The sequence below is a fragment of the Dinoponera quadriceps genome, unplaced genomic scaffold (genome assembly GCF_001313825.1).
Source record: "Dinoponera quadriceps isolate SergipeBrazil2010 unplaced genomic scaffold, ASM131382v1 scaffold1070, whole genome shotgun sequence".
Classification (NCBI taxonomy): Eukaryota; Metazoa; Arthropoda; class Insecta; order Hymenoptera; family Formicidae; genus Dinoponera; species Dinoponera quadriceps.
Genome location: NW_014555341.1, coordinates 119,220 through 138,710, shown reverse-complemented (window position 1 = coordinate 138,710; position 19,491 = coordinate 119,220). Strand labels below are relative to the sequence as shown.

The window sequence follows — 19,491 nt, the reverse complement described above, 5'->3', positions numbered from 1 at the left end:
TATATATATATATATATATATATGTGTGTGTGTATATGTATATATATTCTTTTTTCTTCTTTTTTTTCTTAGAAATATCACAGGTAAAATGGCCGACGCATTCGTGATCTTCAAAAGTATTAATGCAACCCTTCAACTTCTGTGTCATAAATAATAAATGCTGACGTTCGAAGAAAGAGAGAGAGAGAGAGAGAGAGAAAGAGAGAGAAGGAATGAGATTTCTGTCTCTCGTTACCGACGCAATGAATCGCCGTAGGATAATCGACGAATTTATTATTCATGGCATTTTCGAGAGAGTCTGTACTTTTTCGTATACCCAGTCATACGTTTCACTCGCGTACGATAGTGTCGTGCGTATCGTCCATACGGCGTAATCTCCGAGATTCTCCGGGCTAAGTTTACCTCTGAAACGAGAGAGACCACAAGGAAAAGCTGATAGTCACGTTAATTTCTACACGGGGGGAGCCCGCGTGTAATTCAAAAGTGTACTCACACGAAGACGTTCTTTCCCAGCCAATCTATCGTCGCGCTGGAATGCTCAATGACTTTCTCTCCAACCAGAGCGAAAGAAACTTTCACAAACTCTAATGCCTGGAGACTCCGGGATTGAATCTGATCTACAATTCCTGGGAGATAGTGCTCGACCTGCGCGAAGAGCAGAGAGAAGATCGTTACGAGATATTTTGCCCGCTGTGTTTGCCGAGTGCTCGCCGATTTTCTCCGTCTACTCACCGTATCCAGGACCACGGGTGTCTTCTTCTCGACGTATACTAAAGCGTTGTTGTACATTTTAATCGAAACGTTCTTTACTATGACATAGACATCGCCGGCTAATTTAACGTATGGCACACAGAGATCAACCGCGGCTTTGTAATATTCTGAGCTATCCTTAATTGTTTGGTGTCCTGCAGACGAATACAACTTTATAGTAGTCCATGCCTTCTCAACATGCTTCAAGATTCCACTAGTTTTCACGAATATTCCAATTTTGGATGCTACAAATACACAAATGCTAATGTATCGATCAAATTAGAAAGTTTTAACTTGTATTTCCATACAATTTAGAAGTGAATGAAGGAAAAACTGAACGATGAGAAAGAAAGAAGCAATAAAGAGAAGGATGTTGTTAGACATGATGATGTTTGTGGTAACAATGGATATTTTCATCAGTCAACCATAATTATGACTCAATAGATCATCATACTGTTGTGAACATCACAAGATATGTTAGATCACAACTTTCTTCCTGAATAATAAACAGTATACATCCACATAACAAATACCATAATTGACAAAATTTGAAGAAAAATAAAGATGACAATGATAGCAAACATGAGACACAAGCATAGAGAATGATATCACTGTGTACAGAGGAGATCCTTACCTTGGAAGGAGCCATGTTTTTGTATGTCATATGCTACAATAGCACCAATAATTAGCAACAGAAACAGACTGCCTGTCCTCCAGGGAAAGCCACGGCGTGTGGAGGAAGTCATCTTCTTTAATAGTGCCTGAAAGGACAAGGACAATAATCAGCAACAAAAACAATAACAATCATAACAGATAACCACACTTGGATCTGACTTCTTTGTACTTCTCGCGTTGGCTTTTTCTTTCTCGCGAGGATACCGGTTATTTGTGATGTAAAATAGAAATATTGCAATACACACAATTCATTCATTGATTCGTCACTAATCAACTCGCAAAAATATAACGTGAGAAGTAATAACGTAGCCGCGTTCCAAGGATTTCGACTTTTGCGAGAACTTCGGAGCAAATTTCTGATAACCGATAATCAGTCCCCGATAACGCGTTAACGATCCTTTGGAGTTTCTTCCAGAGCATTCGATGAGATGAGCCCCGTTATCGATACACTGGTACGGCACACGTCACCGCGTCGTGTGCCGAGCAATTCGCTCGTCGTGCGATCAATTCGGTACGATCATGCACCCGCGGAGGATTCGCGCGTACAATCCGGCGACGCAATCGAACGAGATACGTTATCAGATTGCGGACACGGACGCGCTCGGCCTTACCTGCGGAAAACCGGGCAGACGTGACAGGCTCGTTACTTTCGTCGATCTCCGCGTCTTGGTGGTCGAAAAAAAAAGAAAAGTGCACGGACGAACGAACAAATGAACGGTGTCGTCGCCGTCGCGCTGCTGCTCTCGGCTGGGCGTCGCGAGGGGGGCGATGAGCGCGGATCAATAGTCTAACCGTTCCAGCTCCGTTCCCGAAATGAACGACCTAACCTGCCGAGCGCGCTGCTGCGTACCGTGGCGTGTAACGTCGTTCGAATCGAGCCCGCCGCTTGTTTCGCCGCCCCCCCCCACCCCCAGGCGGCCGCCGAAAAACAACGAAACCGCCCGAGCTGCGCTTCACAACACCTGTTTAACGACAGCGCCAACCGTTAGCTCACCGCACCTCCGATTAGCCGAGGAATTCGCTCTCGCGCTTCTCGAAAGTGCATTACTGCGCTTTTTCCTCCTTGCGAGGAAAAGAAAATATGACAAAGAGAGAAAGAGGAGGAGCGGGAGGGAGGGAGGAAGGAAGAGAGACTCGTATTCACGAGTTCGCAAGCTACGCACTTGAGGGAATAAAAAGAGTTACCTTGTCGAGGATCCTGACTGTATGTATGCCGTGGTTGTTACGCAGGTGATTGATCTGGGATCGATTTCACCTGGCTCAAATGTAAACGCGCGATCGATCGCGACTCGAATCGTCGATTTCTCGCGCCTAGCGGAGCACGACGGGCGCGTAATATATTTATCGCGCAGGTATACTCTCGACGTCAGCTGCGATGGATTTGGAAAATCTGAATGAACAGCAGGATTACGGACGTTACGCGGATCGCGTGCTGTGATCTTCGTCGTCGGTCGCGCGGGTAACGGCGTACTGCGTACTAAGCACGCGTTGAATCGCACTGATGAAGATCGCAACGAATAATTACGAGTCTAATCTACGACGGTATTGCGAAGCGACCGTGACGCCGTCTCCTTGTCGAAGATGGGACTCGTGTCCACTACGTCCGCGCTCGCGCGTCAAATGACATCAACGAGCTCGTGGAGGGATACTGATAACGGAATTCGCGCGAAGCTACGCACTTGACCCGCGCTCGGAATTTATTCCGATCGAATTTGCACGCGCACGCACTCGCGCAATGCTACTGAACTTTGGAATTTCTTTTTCATCCGGACTTGTCGCGAAGAGGAGGAGGAGGAATGCAGGTTGGCGTAAACAAGGTCGCGTTTTGACTTTATACGTGGAGTATCTAATTATCTGTCCAGTAGACACTAGGTCTGTTCGTTTTCGCTGCACCGCTGAACTAGCGCAATAAGTTGAAGTGAGAAAACATATACTTGGCTTGCTTCAATTTATTACACTAGTTCAGCGGTGCAGCGAAAACGAACAGACCTACTGTATTCTAAATTCTCTCTTATCGGTGCCTATGTTAAAAGTGCCTTCAAATGTGGCCTTCTCAGCTAATCAGCAGGTGATTCCATTTGGCCACTTTTAGAAGCACTTTTATCGGTGAAAGAGAGTTCAGAATATAGGCCCTCTACGGGCTACGTATGAAATTTGTCCATGTGTAAAAATATATAATTATATGTGAAGTGGTGATATACAGAGAAAGTTATGTATGATCATATCAGAAATATATATATATATATTTTTTTTTAATTATTTTACTTTAATTATATTATTTTATTCGAATTGTTATAATTATATATAATTATATATTTTTTTATATGGACATATTCTATATATAATTATATATGAGAAATTTTTTAACGGGCATTATCGTTAAAAATTACAGAATTTACAGGTCTGTGTTTGGAAACACCACACTGAAAGCAGAGTGGCATTTAATTGACCAATCATGACGAAGAAATCTTTTTGTCCTGATTGGTTAATTAAATGTCACTCTACCATCAGTATGATGTTTCCGAGTATATAGGCTTACAGAAGGTCGATTATATATCTCAAAACGTAATAATAAAAATTACAAAAATGAACAAATTTACTATCTGACTAATGAACGATTGACTAATGAATTTATAAATATTCTAATCAATTCGCTCACTTTCGTAATTCTCACTATGTTTTGAAATACCCAATCGATCTCCGGGTTCGCGACTGACACCTGTTTCCACCAATTATAATTTAAATCTAACCGACAATGAATTCAACGGAATTCACCAATCGCATTGGTCGATTAGCAAAACTAATCAATGCGATCGATCAATTCCGTTAAATTAACTGTAGATTAGATCTAAATTATAATAACAGGAACATGAATTGAAGTTTTTGTCTATTCTTTCTAGTTGAACTGGTTGCTCTAGTTCAAGAAATTTACACATACTGAAGCGTGAGGATCTTGTACGTACACTTCATACCTTTCAATGTGCATGCAAATTTCTCGAACTAGTTCAGCTAAAACGAAGAGACTGTTTGTCGTTGCCGGACACATGGTTCGCCGGCGAGCGCGAGCCTCGTGATTTGCGAGGATCAACGAATTCGGCAAGAGTGACGCTTTCCAAACTTAATTGTCCATAACTGTTTGTCCGTCTGTCCACCGAAGCGCGTAAGTTTTCTCCGCGCGCTCACCGAAGTACCGTCTCACCGGACACGAGAAGTTGTTGTATTAAGTGCGGTAGACACGCGAACTTGTTACATTAAACACGACGCGCGAGAGCGGATTTATGCACGAGCGAACTCTCTTTTTTTCTGCGAGCACCGTCTTCCTCGCGTAAAAACGTCCACGGAGCATTTTACAACGTAAATGGATTTAATAATGATCAGCAATCGTCGCACCTGCAATTTCACCGGGCGTTCATCACCTCCCGTACGCAGCGACTTTTGCGCGAGGCGATACGCGCTTGTAACTTTCTTCTGTACATTACATCGTAATTAAACAAAGAAAGAGAGAGGGAGAATATATTTACCCGCTGAAAATCGTCATGAGGCGAGCTATAAATGTGAAAGAGAAAATAGCAACTGTCCGCTTATCCGATAAACGGATAATTTGCATTTTTCAGAAAAATAACTTCTCCGCCGAATAACAAGCATGGACGCGACGCGTTTATCTACTAAATATCGCCACTTGTTCTTTTACTTGGCGCGAAAGATAAGAATATCAGATCGGGCGAACGTTCATACTGCAATTGACTTGCGACGCAATTCAGATTATAATCAGAAATAAGATGGGTGCATGTATATCGTCGGACAATAAATTAATCGGATTAGATGACGATGCGTATGTTACTCAGCGCCATCGCACTCTTTGCGGGTTGCCTCGTGTGAATTGATTTAAGCCGCACTCCGGGCTCGTCGATTTGATCGAATCGCTCGATTTCGTGATCCGACGAAAATCGCGCGATAATGCACGGGGTGAGGGGAGAGAGAGGAGAGAACACTCACCTGAGATGTAAGCTTGCACGTGTTCGCGAGACTCTCGTCTTTGCCTTTCTTCCATTTCTCGTTACTGTTCTGGAAGATCGCGAGAGTTTCTTTGAAATGCTTCGTCCTCAACTGCGGCTGCAAACCGGGTAAATTCGCATCTACAAGAATGACAAGTTCTGCTGTGAGACACGCGATTCAGCTGAGGACGCGCGCGAGCGGCGCGGGTACCCACCGATGTACTGCAAGAGAAGACTGGACTGATACAAGTGCGTGGTGTAGATAGAACCCCATATGGCGAAGCAACGGGGTTCCGTGACGAGGCAATCCGCGAGTGCCTTGATTATCTCATGCCTGTAGTCCGCGTGCGACTTCGGCGTCACTCTCCCGAGCAACATTTCGAACAATTTCGTGTAACTTATGTCCTTGTTCTTAAATACTATCGACTGTAAAAGACACGGAATTTTACCGCATTCTCGTCCAGCCGCCGCCGCCGCATCGAGTCGAGCTTGAACGGGTATCGCTCTCGCGATCGTGGTGATCGCACGAGCAACGCGACGGCGTGTTAAGCGACTCGCGCATGTCGTTATTACTTACTCTCAGCTTATCGATACTCGCGCCGATCTCTGCCACCAGATTCACCGGCTGGTTGCTGAACTTATTCGAGTAAGTTTCCGTGATGATGTCCAGGTACAGGTCCAAACTGAGATCGCGAACATTGTCGTGGCCGAAGACAAGGTCGTTCAAGATCTGCACGACGTAGTTCGCGTAGCCCTTCATATCCAGCATCGGCGACATCAACTCGTGCCAGATTTTCAAGCCGACCGCCAGGTTCTTCCTGCCGGCCTGCGACCAGGCCCACAGCAGGGACAGACCGACGTTTTTCCTGTTCTCGTAAGAGTTCCTTATTGTGGTCAGCTTGGGAATGTTTGCGGCGGTCATCTCGGGATTTAAGTGCGCCAGCAGCTGCAAAAATATCTTGTGACCAACCACGGGGATTCCCTTGACCATGTCGATGGCCATCGACGTGAGAGTGCTCTCGTAGAAACATTGGACGGACTGTTGGCCCGCCATTTCTACCACGCGTTCTAACGTAGAAGAGATTGCCTTAGGTACTAAACTCAACGGATAGTCCTTGGGCTTTCCTGAGAAAATTGCGTCCTCCTTGTCGATGGGTATTTTAACATTGAGGAATGCCGCGAGGTTCTTCAGCCAGATCAACGGAGCTTCCGGATATCTGGCCTGTGAGGTCGCCAGCACATTATTAAGCTCTTTCACATCGATCTGCAAACATAGCAAAGGATTTATTAATATAAGACAGTGTACAAATTAACGTGTATCTATTTTTGTGAAACATTTTTATTATAATCCAAGATTAATTCCGAATTCTTAGAGAGCAGCTTTTTACCGCATTCAATGCGTCTTTTATATTTTTTGGAGGTTTCTCCTTTGGTTCCTGTTTCTTCTTCTCAGCCTGCTGCTGCTTCTGCTGTTGCTGTTTTTTTTTCTCTTCATTCTCTTTCATCTTATGTTCCTTTGCCTTGGGAGATTTTTTGGTCTCCTTATTACCATCTAGATTGTCGTACAGTGTCTTTACTTGACTCAGTGGCACTAAAATCACAAATAAATCAAGTCAGTTTATTTATCAGAGCAGTATAACTTGTTTGGTCTGTTCTTTATAGCTGTACTGCTGAACGGTTGCAATAAGAGTGAGACGAAATATACTTGTCTTTAACTTATTGCACCAGTTCAGCAGTGCAGCTATAAGAACAGACTAAATAATTATTTACAAGAAACACTATCAAACCAATTTTTTTTAATATTTCGACTTATTGCAATTCAAAGTAGTTTACTTTTGTGTTACAATTATAGTTTAATATTATAGCAAAATCATATTATAGTAAAAATTATAGTAAAAAACGCAATTATAGTAAAAAACGTTTTTTCAACTTTTGCTCGGAAAGTAACCGAAGAAATCCGTGGAAAAATAGAGAAATTTGGGTTTTTTCCATTTTTGTCATTCACCCGCGGAGAAGTTGAAAAAAATCGCGGGAAAATTGAAAAAACCCCGATTTCTTCCAAGCCTTGAAAACTATAGTTACAATGAAAATCTGCAATCTGTTTTACGGTGACAAAGTGCAATAGCAGAATGAACATTAGCGAATGACGTACATATAGGTACCATATTGCTACCCACGCGTTCTAAAGATTTCATGCGCGATTGACAAGCCGGCCGGATGCCGCTTTGACCGTACTATTTTTATAACAATGTCTCGCGACCGAATCGATAAGGTTGCAACAATCGGAGCGAAATTAAGGTTAAATTGAGCGAGGTGACAAGCGGCAGGTTATGAGGGAACCAAGACTCACAAAAGTCCTCGACTTTTGGCGCGTTCTCGATGAATTTCTTCTTCTCCGCCTTCGTAAGTTTGTTCGCCTTGCCATTCGTTTTGTCTTTCTTCTTACCGACCAATTCCCAACCGCCAGATGACATCGTGTCAAGTGCAAAGTGATAGTACAGTACTGCAGAAAATAATAACAACAACAACAACGCTGCCTGACTCCAAAAGGCACTGTAGCTAACTGGAGCTAGCTGGAGCGTGCGCGAGCGGGTTTTGTTGGCAAAGTGTCAGCCACACTATCGTACGTGGTAGCGCATGCGTGTACGTACAACTGCCACGCGCTTCTATCCACGCTAGAACGATGGACGACGTTTGAACGATGAATCGTTATTCGATTAAATTTTTTAATTAAAGAATCGATTAGTTCTTCGATGTAAAATACAATTCGCAATGTCATACGTAGAAATAACGGGTCCCTTAGACCCCTTTATTTGCATTACAAATAAGGGGTCTGTTAATCAGACCCGTTATTTTGTGTGTGATGTTGCAAATTAGTTCCAAAGTCCACGTTACGAGCCGCCACTTTCCTTGAAGCGGTGTTTACAACAGGTGTAGATGTTTACAATAGGTTCACGTCCGTAAGAAATCGGCTAATCACAGTCGAATGTGTGAAGAATAATCGATTGTGATTGGTCAATTTCTTATAGCTTAAGACTCACTGCACCTATTGTAGACATAGCTTAACAAAGAATTGAAATTGTGATACAACCTAACGATGGACGTACTTTTATTTTTTAAGTAGACTTTTCAATGCCGAGTCAGTCGTACCTCTACTCTATTTTGAGAAATGAGCAAATTCAAGGGTAACTTCGATAAAAATAATGCTATCGAGATAGTTCGGAAAGTATTTTACATTTTAAAGTGTTCGGTTTTCTACAATATTAATGCCAAATTTTTTTTGTCGTTTCTCGTCAAGTTATATTGAGTTAAACGAAAATTGACGACCACTCAATTTCGAACACCTTTTAGTTGAGTTTTTATTTTTTAAAATAATATATTTATAAAAAAATAGATGGATACATTTTAAAGAAGGAAAAACTAGAGACTTCGAGCTGTAAAACATTTGAACCATCTCATAATTTTGCCTAAGTTATTGCTCGATTCCTGTTTATTTGTCGTGATAAAGAAAGTGATCCTTTAGCTTTATGTAAAAAGACATTGAACAGCTTATCGAATAGATTTTTATCTTTCAACAATGTAATCGAACAGAGATTCGAAAATAGACTTGTGTACCTATTGCTAACAATTAAAAGCTCGCTTAGATAAGCACGGCCGCACTAATTAAGGACGTAATGAGGTGCGTGACGTGATGTTGGGGCAGGGTTCTCTGTTCTGTTGTCAACGTCAATTGTGCACGGAGATCCCTCTGACGGTGTCCCTCCCAAGCGGAGCAATCCATTGGATATACCTGCATGGACGAAAGAATAAGTGGATCGCGTTGGGGTTAGCTGCGATTCTGCTGTACGTCGCTGCCAAGGTACGCCGCGATATTTGTCCCGCGGGGAGTGTCGTTACGGCGAGTCGGTGAGGAAAAAGTGGTCACAAGATCACTGGATCCTCCGGATGACCGTCAGGAAGTCGCGCGGTTCTCTTTTCCGCTTCTCCGTCGGCTAGAACAAACGAGAATTGAATGACCTATAAAAACTACAACGTCGAGAAACACTAGCTTTTCTTGCGACCGTCACCGTTTCTTAACGAGATGCAAATTCGCGAGATTTATTCCCGAAGGCCAGCCGTCCAGGTGGGCCGCAACCGAGAGTGCTGTCGTATGATCGAGATCGTGTGAACGCACATGTTTCGAATACGAAACGCGATAATGACACTTGTTTGCGAGACGTCATTCAGAATTTCCCAGCGGTGAAATTTGTCGTTAAAACTGCGAATGTTTTCATCGCCAATTGCGAGATAAGCCTTACGTATTTGTTCAGTCAGACTACGGATGTGGGAAACCTTTTCAATGTTCCTCTTTCAGCTAAGTTCCTCTTGTTATCATTTGTTATTATTGTCCACAGGTGGGGGAGGAGGAAGATCTTATAATGCATCGTTTCTAAAAGGAACAGTTGACAATGACTGAAGGCACATTATAATTATCGTAATGCATCTTCATCCACATTGAAGTTAAGGTATACTGAATTCTTTAATGATGTTCTTCAAAAATTTATGTGCAATAAGATAATCTCAATAGATTTGAGATAATGATTATGATATATTATGATACAAGGCTTAGATTAGATTATGTTTCCTCAGATTTGCCTTTTCCTCCATTATGCTGGCTATAATTGTTAAGTTCAATTGGAAATCGCTCAATTTCGACAGTATCATATCTACCAATCGTCAACAAATACTCAATATATTTTTTGTAAAGGCATAACTAAAAAATGATGATAGCCTAGTGATGTGCCTTTATCCTTGGTGTTTTAATTTTACTATGACTGTGAGTACATTACAAATTATCTGTAAAACATATCTGATATATTCTGGAAGTAGCAACAAGATTTCCTAACATTTTATCAAGCATTGCGCACGTATGCTTCATACATTTCATGTAACAAACATTTATGTTCTCAATAAAATTAACATAATTACTGTTCATAAGTCACACGTGAGTGCAGTGTAACATTTGCAACTGAGTTAATCGCGCTTCTTTTTGCAGGAAGCATCTTGACATTGAGGAGAAATTGTACAAGTATAAATTTTTTACCGTTACAATTGCATCAAAGATGGACAGCTCGGAATATGAGACGATCAGGAACATGACTCTCCTCTTCTTCTTCGAGCGACTGATGGACAAAGGTGGCCCACGCACATTGCACGATCTGAGCTGCCAGTTCGGGGCCAAGGGCTTTACGAAGGAGATGCGGCAAATAGCGGGAGGTTCACAAAGTGGCCTTAAGAAGTTTCTATCGCAATATCCGGCTCTGTTCGCGATCGACGGCGATTACGTGTCCGTTAATACGTTCCAACCGGTTGTGGAGGAGGAGAGCGGTAGCAAGAACGCAATTAAGCGCGATTACGCCCGCGAGGCCGTAGAATACTTTACGAATAAGCTGGTGCAATACGGCATGGGCATCGAAGTGCCTATCAAGAGCCTCCTGGGCCACCGATCGCAGGCCTCGCCGGAGGTCAGGCATATATCCGGTCAGCACTACAAGGAGTTCCGCGACTTCCTCCTCAAGTATCCCGACGCGTTCGTAGTCACGGAGGATAACGTGATATTGAAGCAATACGAGGGCATGAAGCTGGAGCGATTGCTGGAGTTAGAGCCGGACATCCCGATCGACCCGGAGGTCACGGCGAAGCTGTTGGACTTCTTCTGCGTGTGCATCGAGCAGAAAGGCCCGATCCTGATCGACCAGCTGTACAATATGGTCAACGACAAGTTTTCCCACGAGAGTTGGATGTGCATATTCAAGACGCCGCAGGACCTGTCGACTTTCATCAAGATGTTCCCGGACGCGTTTCACGTGCAGAGCAACCTGGTGACGTTGATCAACCGGTCGAAATCTTCCGTCGCTCCGGAATCGGCGACGGGTTCAGCCGCGAAGACGAAGGCCTCGAGCGGCGGTGGTGTCCGCAGTCAGAGCAATAACAGCTTGACTGTGCACACGAACTCGCTGCCGATCATCCCACCGAGCAAGATCCAGTTCTCGCAGCTGCCGCCGCCGGAGAACGTCTGCAACAATTCGACTCAGCCGAACTCGCTGCAGAACGCGTACACCACTCCACCGCCCGTCGTCGAAAGCAATAATAACTCGCCACCGGTGAGTCTGCAGCAGCAGACCCTCAAGCAGAGGATCAACACGCTCGTGATGAAGACCCTGGCGGACAACACGGAGCGCGACCGCAGTCTGCAAACCGCGCAGATGGGAGACGCCTGGAAACTGAAGGTGCTGCAGCAGACCAGGGTGATCGCGACGCCGAGGGACAGTCTTCAGATCATAGAGGATATAATCAATCCTCGGAAGCCGCCTCCCGACGGCAAGGTGGTTATCTCGTTCGACTGCGAGGGCATCAATCTCGGCGTCAAGGGCCAGTTGACCCTCGTCCAGATCGGTACGATGAGCGGCCAGGCGTACGTGTTCGATCTGTTCACGTGTCCGAGTCTCGTTCAAGCTGGAGGTCTCCAGAAGCTGCTGGAACATAAGAATGTCGTCAAGGTAACGTTGCGAGAACGGCCGATTCTAAACGAGTGTCACAAGATTTACAGACCTCCTGACATCCTTTGGAGTTTCACAGACAACAGTAACGTTTCTCCCTCCACTTTTGCTTAACGCAGTACGTTGAGGTTGCCTGGTAAAACCTGGGACACTCCGTGTGTCGTGCCAATGACACGCTCTTGATAATTAATTAATCGCTCTTGTTTTTGCAGGTGATTCATGACTGTAGGAACGATAGTGTCAATCTGTACAATCAGTTTAAAATTATGTTGACGAATGTTTTTGATACACAGGTAATATCCCTCGTTTTTTTCATGTCTGTTCGTAATTATATTATGTCATGTATATATTTATTTATATGTATATTATACACATGAATCACTTTATCTATGAAGATGTAATATCTTGCATATATAGGCTGCTCATGCAGTACTACAGTTTCAAGAAACGGGGAAGCCTGTGTACAAAGTTAAAAACGTTAATCTGAATACATTGTGCGATCATTATGGTGCTCCGTGTAATCCACTTAAAGAACAATTGAAGAACATCTACCGTAAGGATCAACGATACTGGTCCCGGCGACCGATGACTCGCGACATGTTGATTTACGCGAGTAGCGACGTTCTGAGCCTTGTGCCTCAGGTCTACAATGCCATGTCCAGGTATGTGCGTGCTTCTATTAATAGATATTCACGGAGTTGTGCCGATAGTAGCGAGTGGCAAGATTTCTAACAGCGATTTTTGCGTTATCGACAGGCTCATCAAGCCGGAGGTACAAGGTCTGTTTGCAGAGCTGTGCGAAGAACAGATTCAGATGCACATAAGACCGGCGGAGGTCAAAGCACGCAAGAAACAGCGAAAGGTCGAGACCGAGGTGGCGGATTTGAAAAAGAGAATGGAGGAAGCGACGAGCAAGAACATCGTACTGAGTAATCGCGAGATTCGGCTCCTTCGATACTTGGATCTTACCGAGGACGAGAAGGAGAAGCTCAAGGGGAGCCATAAAGTTGCGAAGAAACTGGAGAAGTTGGAAAATATGGGCCAGGATAAGGCTGACAGCAGCGACGACGATGACGAGGATAAGACGGACGACGTGGAATATCCCAGCATGGAAAGCTACACTTCGGAAAATTCTCATTCTGGTACGAGTGATTGTCACGCTGCAAAAAGAACAATTTCATCAGTGCTTATAAAGCTGAAGTATACAAGAGTGATTAGTTGTTTTAAATCGAAGCCGAACGCGTGAAAAATCGGAAGTCTAATTAACATGTTGACTGCCGGACTGACTTCCATTAATTGTAGAAAAGCTTAGCTGATAATTGAAATATCAAAAGTACAATGTGGCAGTGTAATTCGAGATACATATCTCTTACCTCGTTTCTCATCATCGGCTCTTTATTAACTGTACAAATTCAACGTGTCGAGCGTGTATTTACAGTTGATCATTCTAGATGAATTATTTCGTGAGCGAGTCAGTTCCTCCGCGTTCTAACGAACACTGTTTGATTCTGAATCGCGACTTTCAGGTGGTATACTGTCGCCACGCAACGCCGATACTCCAAGCTTGACGGAATCGATGCAGATGGTGGACGAGATACTTTCGGACGGTCGGATGGACAGGCTGGAGAAGATTGAGAAATTGGAAGCCATACTCTCGGCAGTCACTAGCTCCGCGACTGACCAGCTTTCCGCCAACAGTGCAGAGGCATCTCCTACTAAATGCGTCTGTTCCTGCCAAGGCGACAAGACCGACAGCCCGCAGGCAGCTATTGGGACTAGCGTGGCCTGTCAAACGCTTAGCACTGGTGATATAGTGATTACTAGAATCTTCATCAGCGAGGAGGAGAAGGAGAGAGTAAGATTACTGAACTCGCCAAAAAAGTAGGTATTACAGCTGCTGTGAAAGTAGTAGAGAAGTTGCCATTTATAGGTTTTTATAAAAGCGGACGTATGCGAACGAGTAGTACGGAGGAATTAAGTAGTTGAAAAAATTTATCTATTTTAATGTAATATAAAACGAGATCTTCATAGAGCAGAACCGGCGAAACCCAAAACGGAACATGCTTTCTGTGCGTCTGCTCCCTTAAAAGTGTCTTAAACGAATAGGCCTTGTTATATACAAAAGCCTTTCCGCGATTCTGACGTTGTGTAGCGATCAGATTCCTAGGAAAAGGTCAATTAATTTTATACGAGGATGCACATCGTACGTTTAGTATATCCGCCTTGAAGATTATCTTTCTTTTACGAGTTTTTAAGAAAGACAGAATCATGTTTTTAATAACGGTGTATGTACAAGCAGTGCGGACGAGAGAGAGAAAGAGAGAGAGAGAGAGAGGGAGGTTTCAACAGTTCATAGAATGCAACTTTTGTAACGGACCTTGCATCTTGCGCAACGATTCTCGTTAATTTCCGGATCATCGGTACCGGTGATTCCGGCGAAATTCACATGAGTCGACAAAGTGTCCTCGTACTGTTCGTGTATAAAGGTAACGATCGGCAACGCTTTCGATAATAGTGTCGCGAAATTAATGGGATGCATATCATGCTTGCTGAAACGAAATATTTTCCCGTGAAGTACTGCATTAAAATCGCTGATCACCGCTCCTCGGTCTACCTTGCGCGTCACTCGAGACAAACGAAAAATCCATCGGCAGTATATTAATAATAATAGAGCGTAACGGCGTGTGTCTATCCAATCTATGCAGCGAACGCTTGCTCTCACGAGATTTAAGAAGCTTGTGCACCACGCGAAGTGATCTTACGCAGCCCCTCTTCCTTACACATCGATTACAGATATATAACTTATTTTCGTATAGCTATACAAGTGCCAAGTTAATATTAGAGTGTACAGTAAAAGAGACGGATTAGACAGATAGATTTTATATTTCTATTTAATTACCTGCTTGGTGAATATAATTAACGCTCGCACTTCCAATGAGTGGGTTACAATTAGATAAGATTTCGATGTATCTATCATTCGTCGTGTCACGGTTCGTAGATCCACTTTCAAACGGCATATCATTAATACGTAAACTGCCAGTGTGTGACGAAGTGACGATTTTCGGCGAGAGACCCCGACAAAAATCCATTGTCATCGCGAATCGCCGGTGTTTTTAGTGCAATACTTTACACGCGGACAAGTAAGTAACACCAGTTCAATATCTCAGTCGCGTAATTCCCCTTTTTAACTTGAACACGTGCAATGAGAGAGAGAGAGAGAGAGAGAGAGAGAGAGAGAGAGAGAGAGAGAGTAGCTGTGGGAAAAGAAGTTACACAGGCGATTAACTGACACATTCTCACTAATTCCCATCGATCAAGAGAATGTGAGGCTCAAGTAATATCAAATCGTGTTCGACTATGTCTCGCGTTATTCGTATATAAAGTATGCCAGAAATTGTTATATCTGGACAATCTACATGTAAATTGTTTTGATCCAAACGCCGATCAAAACGCCGATTACTAGCAATATTTTTTACAAATTAAAAGCTCTCGAGAATGCGGATTATGTACATCGGATGTTCCTTAGTATTTTTATGTATAGACGTTTTAATCATACTACTTCATTGTAATTGAGAGAAAATAAGAACTAGAGAAGATATATAATCCGCGTTGCTATTAGGAAGGGCAATTTAGTTGATCGTGCGTATATTTAGAATCTAAATTATTATTCTCCGGCAGCTATATGCGTTACATTCTACAACATTTTAATCAAGACAATCTCGATTTTTTTACTGGTGTGAAGATGATTCTCGATATACTGAAATTTTCTGTTGAAATTGTATTATAGCTTATAGAAATGAATTGTATTATTGTTCGATATCATATACAAGTCCGATAAATAGTATTTTCATATATAATTCTTAGTTTGAGTTAAATTTTATTCGTGTTATGAGATTTTATTTAAAAAAATGAATTTAGTAGTTTATATTATTGTATAGACAAATTTCTGTATATCGATAATCATTTGTGTATTTTATTTGTCGAGTCCTTTTTTGTACTCAGATTGAGTTTGACGTAACGAGAAGGACACTTGATAGAACATATGAAGCTATTACTCGTGCAATTTGAAATGAAATTAATTTTAACCGAAACAATTTGTCACTCGTGGATTTTTTCCTGGACTTTTTTTATCGCTTGACTTCGAATATTTTCGCTGGAAATTTATTGCAAAACTCAAGCTAGTTTTATAGTTCAGACGAGTGCAGATGGTTGAAAGAAAAAATTTATATTTATACAGTATTCGCTTGGTGATAATCTACATTGTGGGTCCGATTCGTTCGTTATTTTAATTGCTCTGGTCTTTGAAAAAGAAAATGTCTTAATGCCATTCTATATTTATTACTATACATTACGTTTTCTTTTTCAATTATCCAGGTGATCATGTCCTTGCGAACGATATTTTAAGCTTGGCCTAGAGAGTGTCATCCGGATTATTTTATAATGCATTTGTATCGAGACGATTATAACAATTATACTAAACAAGGAACATCACAAAAATATTTATACGAAAGAATGCTAATTCACGTAATTATTAACAATGACTAATTCGTTACATACCGATGCGAAGTAAAGTCTAAAACAAATGTATGTAATAAAGGATATTACAAAAAAGATCCCTGGCTTTTTTATTTATGCACCATCTATATTTATCTTTTTTAGCGCTTGTTTTATCAACTCTTTCTCGTTTTTATTTCTCTAAATAAAAATTCATTAAAATTACAGATAATAGACATGATGTGAATACACAGATAAGGTAAACAGGTTCGACCTCTTGACATCTCTCGCTCCGTTTCTCGTGTTACGCACACGCTTTACCGCGTGATCTTCGTTGTTGCCTATTTCATGTTCCGTTTCAATATTTGTTTATAACTTTGTAATAAAACGTTTCTAGCTAAACTTCATATGACATTTTTTCCTTATTTCCACTTATAGAATATGCTCCCGCAGTTTGCCGGTTAAATCCCGGGACACCCTGTATATAAGTAGCACATACATGTAGATATGTTGGAAGTGATGCCAAAGAACGTACGAACGTTTCCACATTTCGGTACTGTTAATATGCATATAAATCATTGATGTGAGAATACGATATGTTGAATATTAATTTGCCAACGCATATAATAAAGAAATATTCATACTTACTCACAACATTCAAGAGAAATGTGAGATTGCGTGAGATAACCTCTTCGTACAGTGCATATGTTTGGAGAAGACAGTCATATTCTTCTGCAGTACGTGGACCATGGAATGTGTTATTTTTCGGGACAGATAATTTCTCTCTTACGAGTTTACAAAGTTTATACGATGAATAGTTAGTACCGACTCCATCGATAATTAATTATCGATTCTGATTATTACATTCTTATGAACAGTAATATATTTTCCAAGAATGCAGCCTGAAATTGGAGAATTTTTCTTTATCTTCTCAAATAAGACTCTGATTCGTGAAATTTATTATACATCAAACTGAAATTCATGTTCTGTATAGCAGAGCCAAAAAACTACGTCGATTAGAAGTTGTGTCGGTACGTAAACAGAAAAAAAATGCTGTTATACAATATGCAGAGGAGAAGGGAATTGTTGTTAAGGAATGGCCTCTTGAAAATAATCTACAGGATTTTCACATTGGGATAGTTGTTTCCTTTGGACATCTGATACCATTAAATATTATAAATTCTTTTCCACTGTAAGTTGCTCTGTTCATTTCTCAAATATAGATCCTATTCTACTACACGTTATCTTTTGTTACAGCGGTATGATAAATGTTCATGCTAGTTTACTGCCACGATGGAGAGGAGCAGCCCCAATAATCTATTCCTTAATTAACGGAGATGCAGAAACAGGAATAACAATCATGAAAATAATGCCAGAGAAGTATAATCTTTCTTTTTAAGTCCATGTCTTTCTGTAATATTTGGACCGAGAGGTGAGGTGCCAGGTGATATAGATTTATGCAAGTGACATTAAATTTGATTTTTTTTATGTATGTAATATATATTTTAAATATATTCATATTTTCACTTAATGTTAGATAAATGAATCATATGATTTTAATATTATCTGGGATCACACTACTCGAGTAATATATAAACGGTTCTTCATGAGCTGCTTTGTTATTTCAGGTTTGATATTGGAGAGGTAATAACGCAGGAGAGAATAAATATTCATGCAGATGAAACATTACCAGAACTGCACGCGAAGTTAGCAAGAATAGGAGCAAAAGTTCTAGTTAGTACGATAGGAAAACTGCCGGATATATTATCGTCCTCGAGGCCTCAGGAAAGGATAGGCATAACGTATGGTAACTTGACTTTACTGCTGTACTAGAAACAACACACAATACAATCAGTGTTTAAAGTATTTGAATTTCTTTCTCATTAATATTTTTTTTGACAATTATACACATTGTAGCACCTAAAGTTACATCAAAGATCTCTTTGGTCAAATGGGACGAAATGACGGCGAAGAATGTGTATGACCTGCATCGCGGTCTGTTAGGATTGCATCCGTTAACGACCAAGTTCCGTGACACAGCGATAAAATTGTTTGACGTTCGGCAGGTGTCGAAACCGATTGACGGAACGAATCCGGAGGACGATGATGTACCAGGTGATATAGATCGTTACCATTTACCCCTGTACTGATTCAGTGTGGCACTAAATTAATTCCAACAATTGAAACGCTGTTTAAACCCTCAGTTTATTCCTAGGAAAAAAATTATTCATCTGAAAATGTAATTATTTCTGAATAAGACGTGCGTGATTAATGTGAGAAACTCTCTTCCAGGTTTCGTGCGATTTGATAAAAAGAGCAATGTACTAATCGTAACGTGTAAAGGCCCAAGCTGGGTCTCGATAAAGAAGGTGATAGTATCTGGCCGTTCGCCTATGAGCGCGATGGACTTCAGAAACGGATTTATGCAGGGCAAAATGAAGAAACTATTTTTTTTACGGAATAACATAATATAATTTACAATGCTGCCTCTGTCTTCGACACTGTAAAGTTCTTTTGCAAACCTACAAAGATTTCATCCAAGAACGGACAATTTTACATTAAGTTTGTATTTACTATAATAGTAAGTTTTAGAGACTTAGAGTGTACTAAATATAATATAGACGCAGTGAGACTTCACTGTGAAAATAATAAGCTGCTTGTCGTTTATTAGTATCTTCTCGAGCACCGGATAAATTATTTTGCTCATCTCAGGCTTTGTTAATTTTGCATTGAAAATAGCATCGTGTTTTTCTTGCTTCATGTAAAAATATTCTCTCTTGTGTGTTTCTTTTATTTCTTACTCTACAATTTACTTAGTAAATTCTTTATGCAAGAATCACGCGCTATATAAAACTATAAAACGTTACGATGAAGAAGTCTGTAAAGGAATTCATAAAAAAACGAGTAACGCGAACTGCATTATAACATAATGTGAACCTCCAGAAAATCATACCTTCAAATGGGATTTTCACTATAATATTTTCAAAATTCACTCTTGCTCTAATTATAGGAAACTTTCTCTATACTTTCACACATAT

General features: G+C 41.4%; 4 protein-coding genes across 8 annotated transcripts in view; 2 read left to right on the top strand and 2 right to left on the bottom strand.

Moving 5' to 3' along the window:
* Nucleotides 1-231: 231 nt before the first annotated feature.
* LOC106743937 (transmembrane protein 214-A) lies at nucleotides 232-8,037 on the bottom strand. 2 transcript variants are annotated; one of them, XM_014618291.1, is made up of 9 exons: nucleotides 7,771-8,037; nucleotides 6,809-7,011; nucleotides 5,998-6,684; nucleotides 5,636-5,846; nucleotides 5,422-5,561; nucleotides 1,385-1,511; nucleotides 733-905; nucleotides 494-645; nucleotides 232-404 (listed from the first exon to the last, which is right to left on the bottom strand). In XM_014618291.1, the coding sequence occupies exons 1-9, from the start codon at nucleotides 7,892-7,894 to the stop codon at nucleotides 278-280; spliced, it is 1,944 nt and encodes a 647-aa protein (XP_014473777.1). In that variant the 5' UTR covers nucleotides 7,895-8,037; the 3' UTR covers nucleotides 232-277. The 2 variants fall into 2 exon arrangements, with proteins under 2 accessions (XP_014473777.1, XP_014473776.1); XM_014618290.1 differs by having other exon boundaries at nucleotides 733-995; nucleotides 7,771-8,035.
* Nucleotides 8,038-9,182: 1,145 nt separating this feature from the next.
* Nucleotides 9,183-16,548, top strand: LOC106743909. Its single transcript, XM_014618216.1, has 8 exons — nucleotides 9,183-9,279; nucleotides 9,815-9,925; nucleotides 10,050-10,236; nucleotides 10,456-11,959; nucleotides 12,172-12,252; nucleotides 12,377-12,621; nucleotides 12,716-13,101; nucleotides 13,486-16,548. The coding sequence occupies exons 4-8, from the start codon at nucleotides 10,523-10,525 to the stop codon at nucleotides 13,842-13,844; spliced, it is 2,508 nt and encodes an 835-aa protein (XP_014473702.1). The 5' UTR covers nucleotides 9,183-9,279; nucleotides 9,815-9,925; nucleotides 10,050-10,236; nucleotides 10,456-10,522; the 3' UTR covers nucleotides 13,845-16,548.
* A 404-nt stretch (nucleotides 16,549-16,952) lies between these two features.
* On the top strand, nucleotides 16,953-19,465 carry LOC106743910 (methionyl-tRNA formyltransferase, mitochondrial). 4 transcript variants are annotated; one of them, XM_014618218.1, is made up of 7 exons: nucleotides 16,953-17,270; nucleotides 17,448-17,484; nucleotides 17,575-17,645; nucleotides 17,711-17,833; nucleotides 18,082-18,260; nucleotides 18,371-18,568; nucleotides 18,746-19,465. In XM_014618218.1, the coding sequence occupies exons 1-7, from the start codon at nucleotides 17,050-17,052 to the stop codon at nucleotides 18,925-18,927; spliced, it is 1,011 nt and encodes a 336-aa protein (XP_014473704.1). In that variant the 5' UTR covers nucleotides 16,953-17,049; the 3' UTR covers nucleotides 18,928-19,465. The 4 variants fall into 4 exon arrangements, with proteins under 4 accessions (XP_014473704.1, XP_014473703.1, XP_014473707.1 ...); XM_014618217.1 differs by having other exon boundaries at nucleotides 17,448-17,645; XM_014618221.1 differs by having other exon boundaries at nucleotides 17,062-17,190; nucleotides 17,451-17,645.
* The window catches only part of LOC106743907 (PHD finger protein 14), a 7,157-nt gene continuing 6,246 nt past the window's right edge, over nucleotides 18,581-19,491 (bottom strand). Inside the window, exon 14 of the mRNA XM_014618214.1 lies at nucleotides 18,581-18,664. Within this exon, the coding sequence (XP_014473700.1) occupies nucleotides 18,659-18,664 (6 nt within the window). The 3' untranslated portion in view covers nucleotides 18,581-18,658. The remainder of the gene's footprint in view (nucleotides 18,665-19,491) is intronic.

Excerpts from the sequence above, each read along its gene's own strand:
- LOC106743910 (XM_014618217.1), top strand. The coding sequence starts at position 17,050 with ATGTTGAATATTAATTTGCCAACGCATATAATAAAGAAATATTCATAC. Across the intron at positions 17,271-17,447 it reads CAAAGTTTATACGATGAATA|CAGAGCCAAAAAACTACGTC; the intron begins GTTAGTACCGAC and ends TGTTCTGTATAG. Across the intron at positions 17,646-17,710 it reads ATTATAAATTCTTTTCCACT|CGGTATGATAAATGTTCATG; the intron begins GTAAGTTGCTCT and ends CTTTTGTTACAG.
- LOC106743937 (XM_014618290.1), bottom strand. The coding sequence starts at position 7,894 with ATGTCATCTGGCGGTTGGGAATTGGTCGGTAAGAAGAAAGACAAAACG. Across the intron at positions 5,562-5,635 it reads TCTTCTCTTGCAGTACATCG|ATGCGAATTTACCCGGTTTG; the intron begins GTGGGTACCCGC and ends TCATTCTTGTAG. Across the intron at positions 996-1,384 it reads AAAACATGGCTCCTTCCAAG|CATCCAAAATTGGAATATTC; the intron begins GTAAGGATCTCC and ends GTGTATTTGTAG.
- LOC106743909 (XM_014618216.1), top strand. The coding sequence starts at position 10,523 with ATGGACAGCTCGGAATATGAGACGATCAGGAACATGACTCTCCTCTTC. Across the intron at positions 11,960-12,171 it reads AACATAAGAATGTCGTCAAG|GTGATTCATGACTGTAGGAA; the intron begins GTAACGTTGCGA and ends TTGTTTTTGCAG. Across the intron at positions 12,622-12,715 it reads GTCTACAATGCCATGTCCAG|GCTCATCAAGCCGGAGGTAC; the intron begins GTATGTGCGTGC and ends CGTTATCGACAG.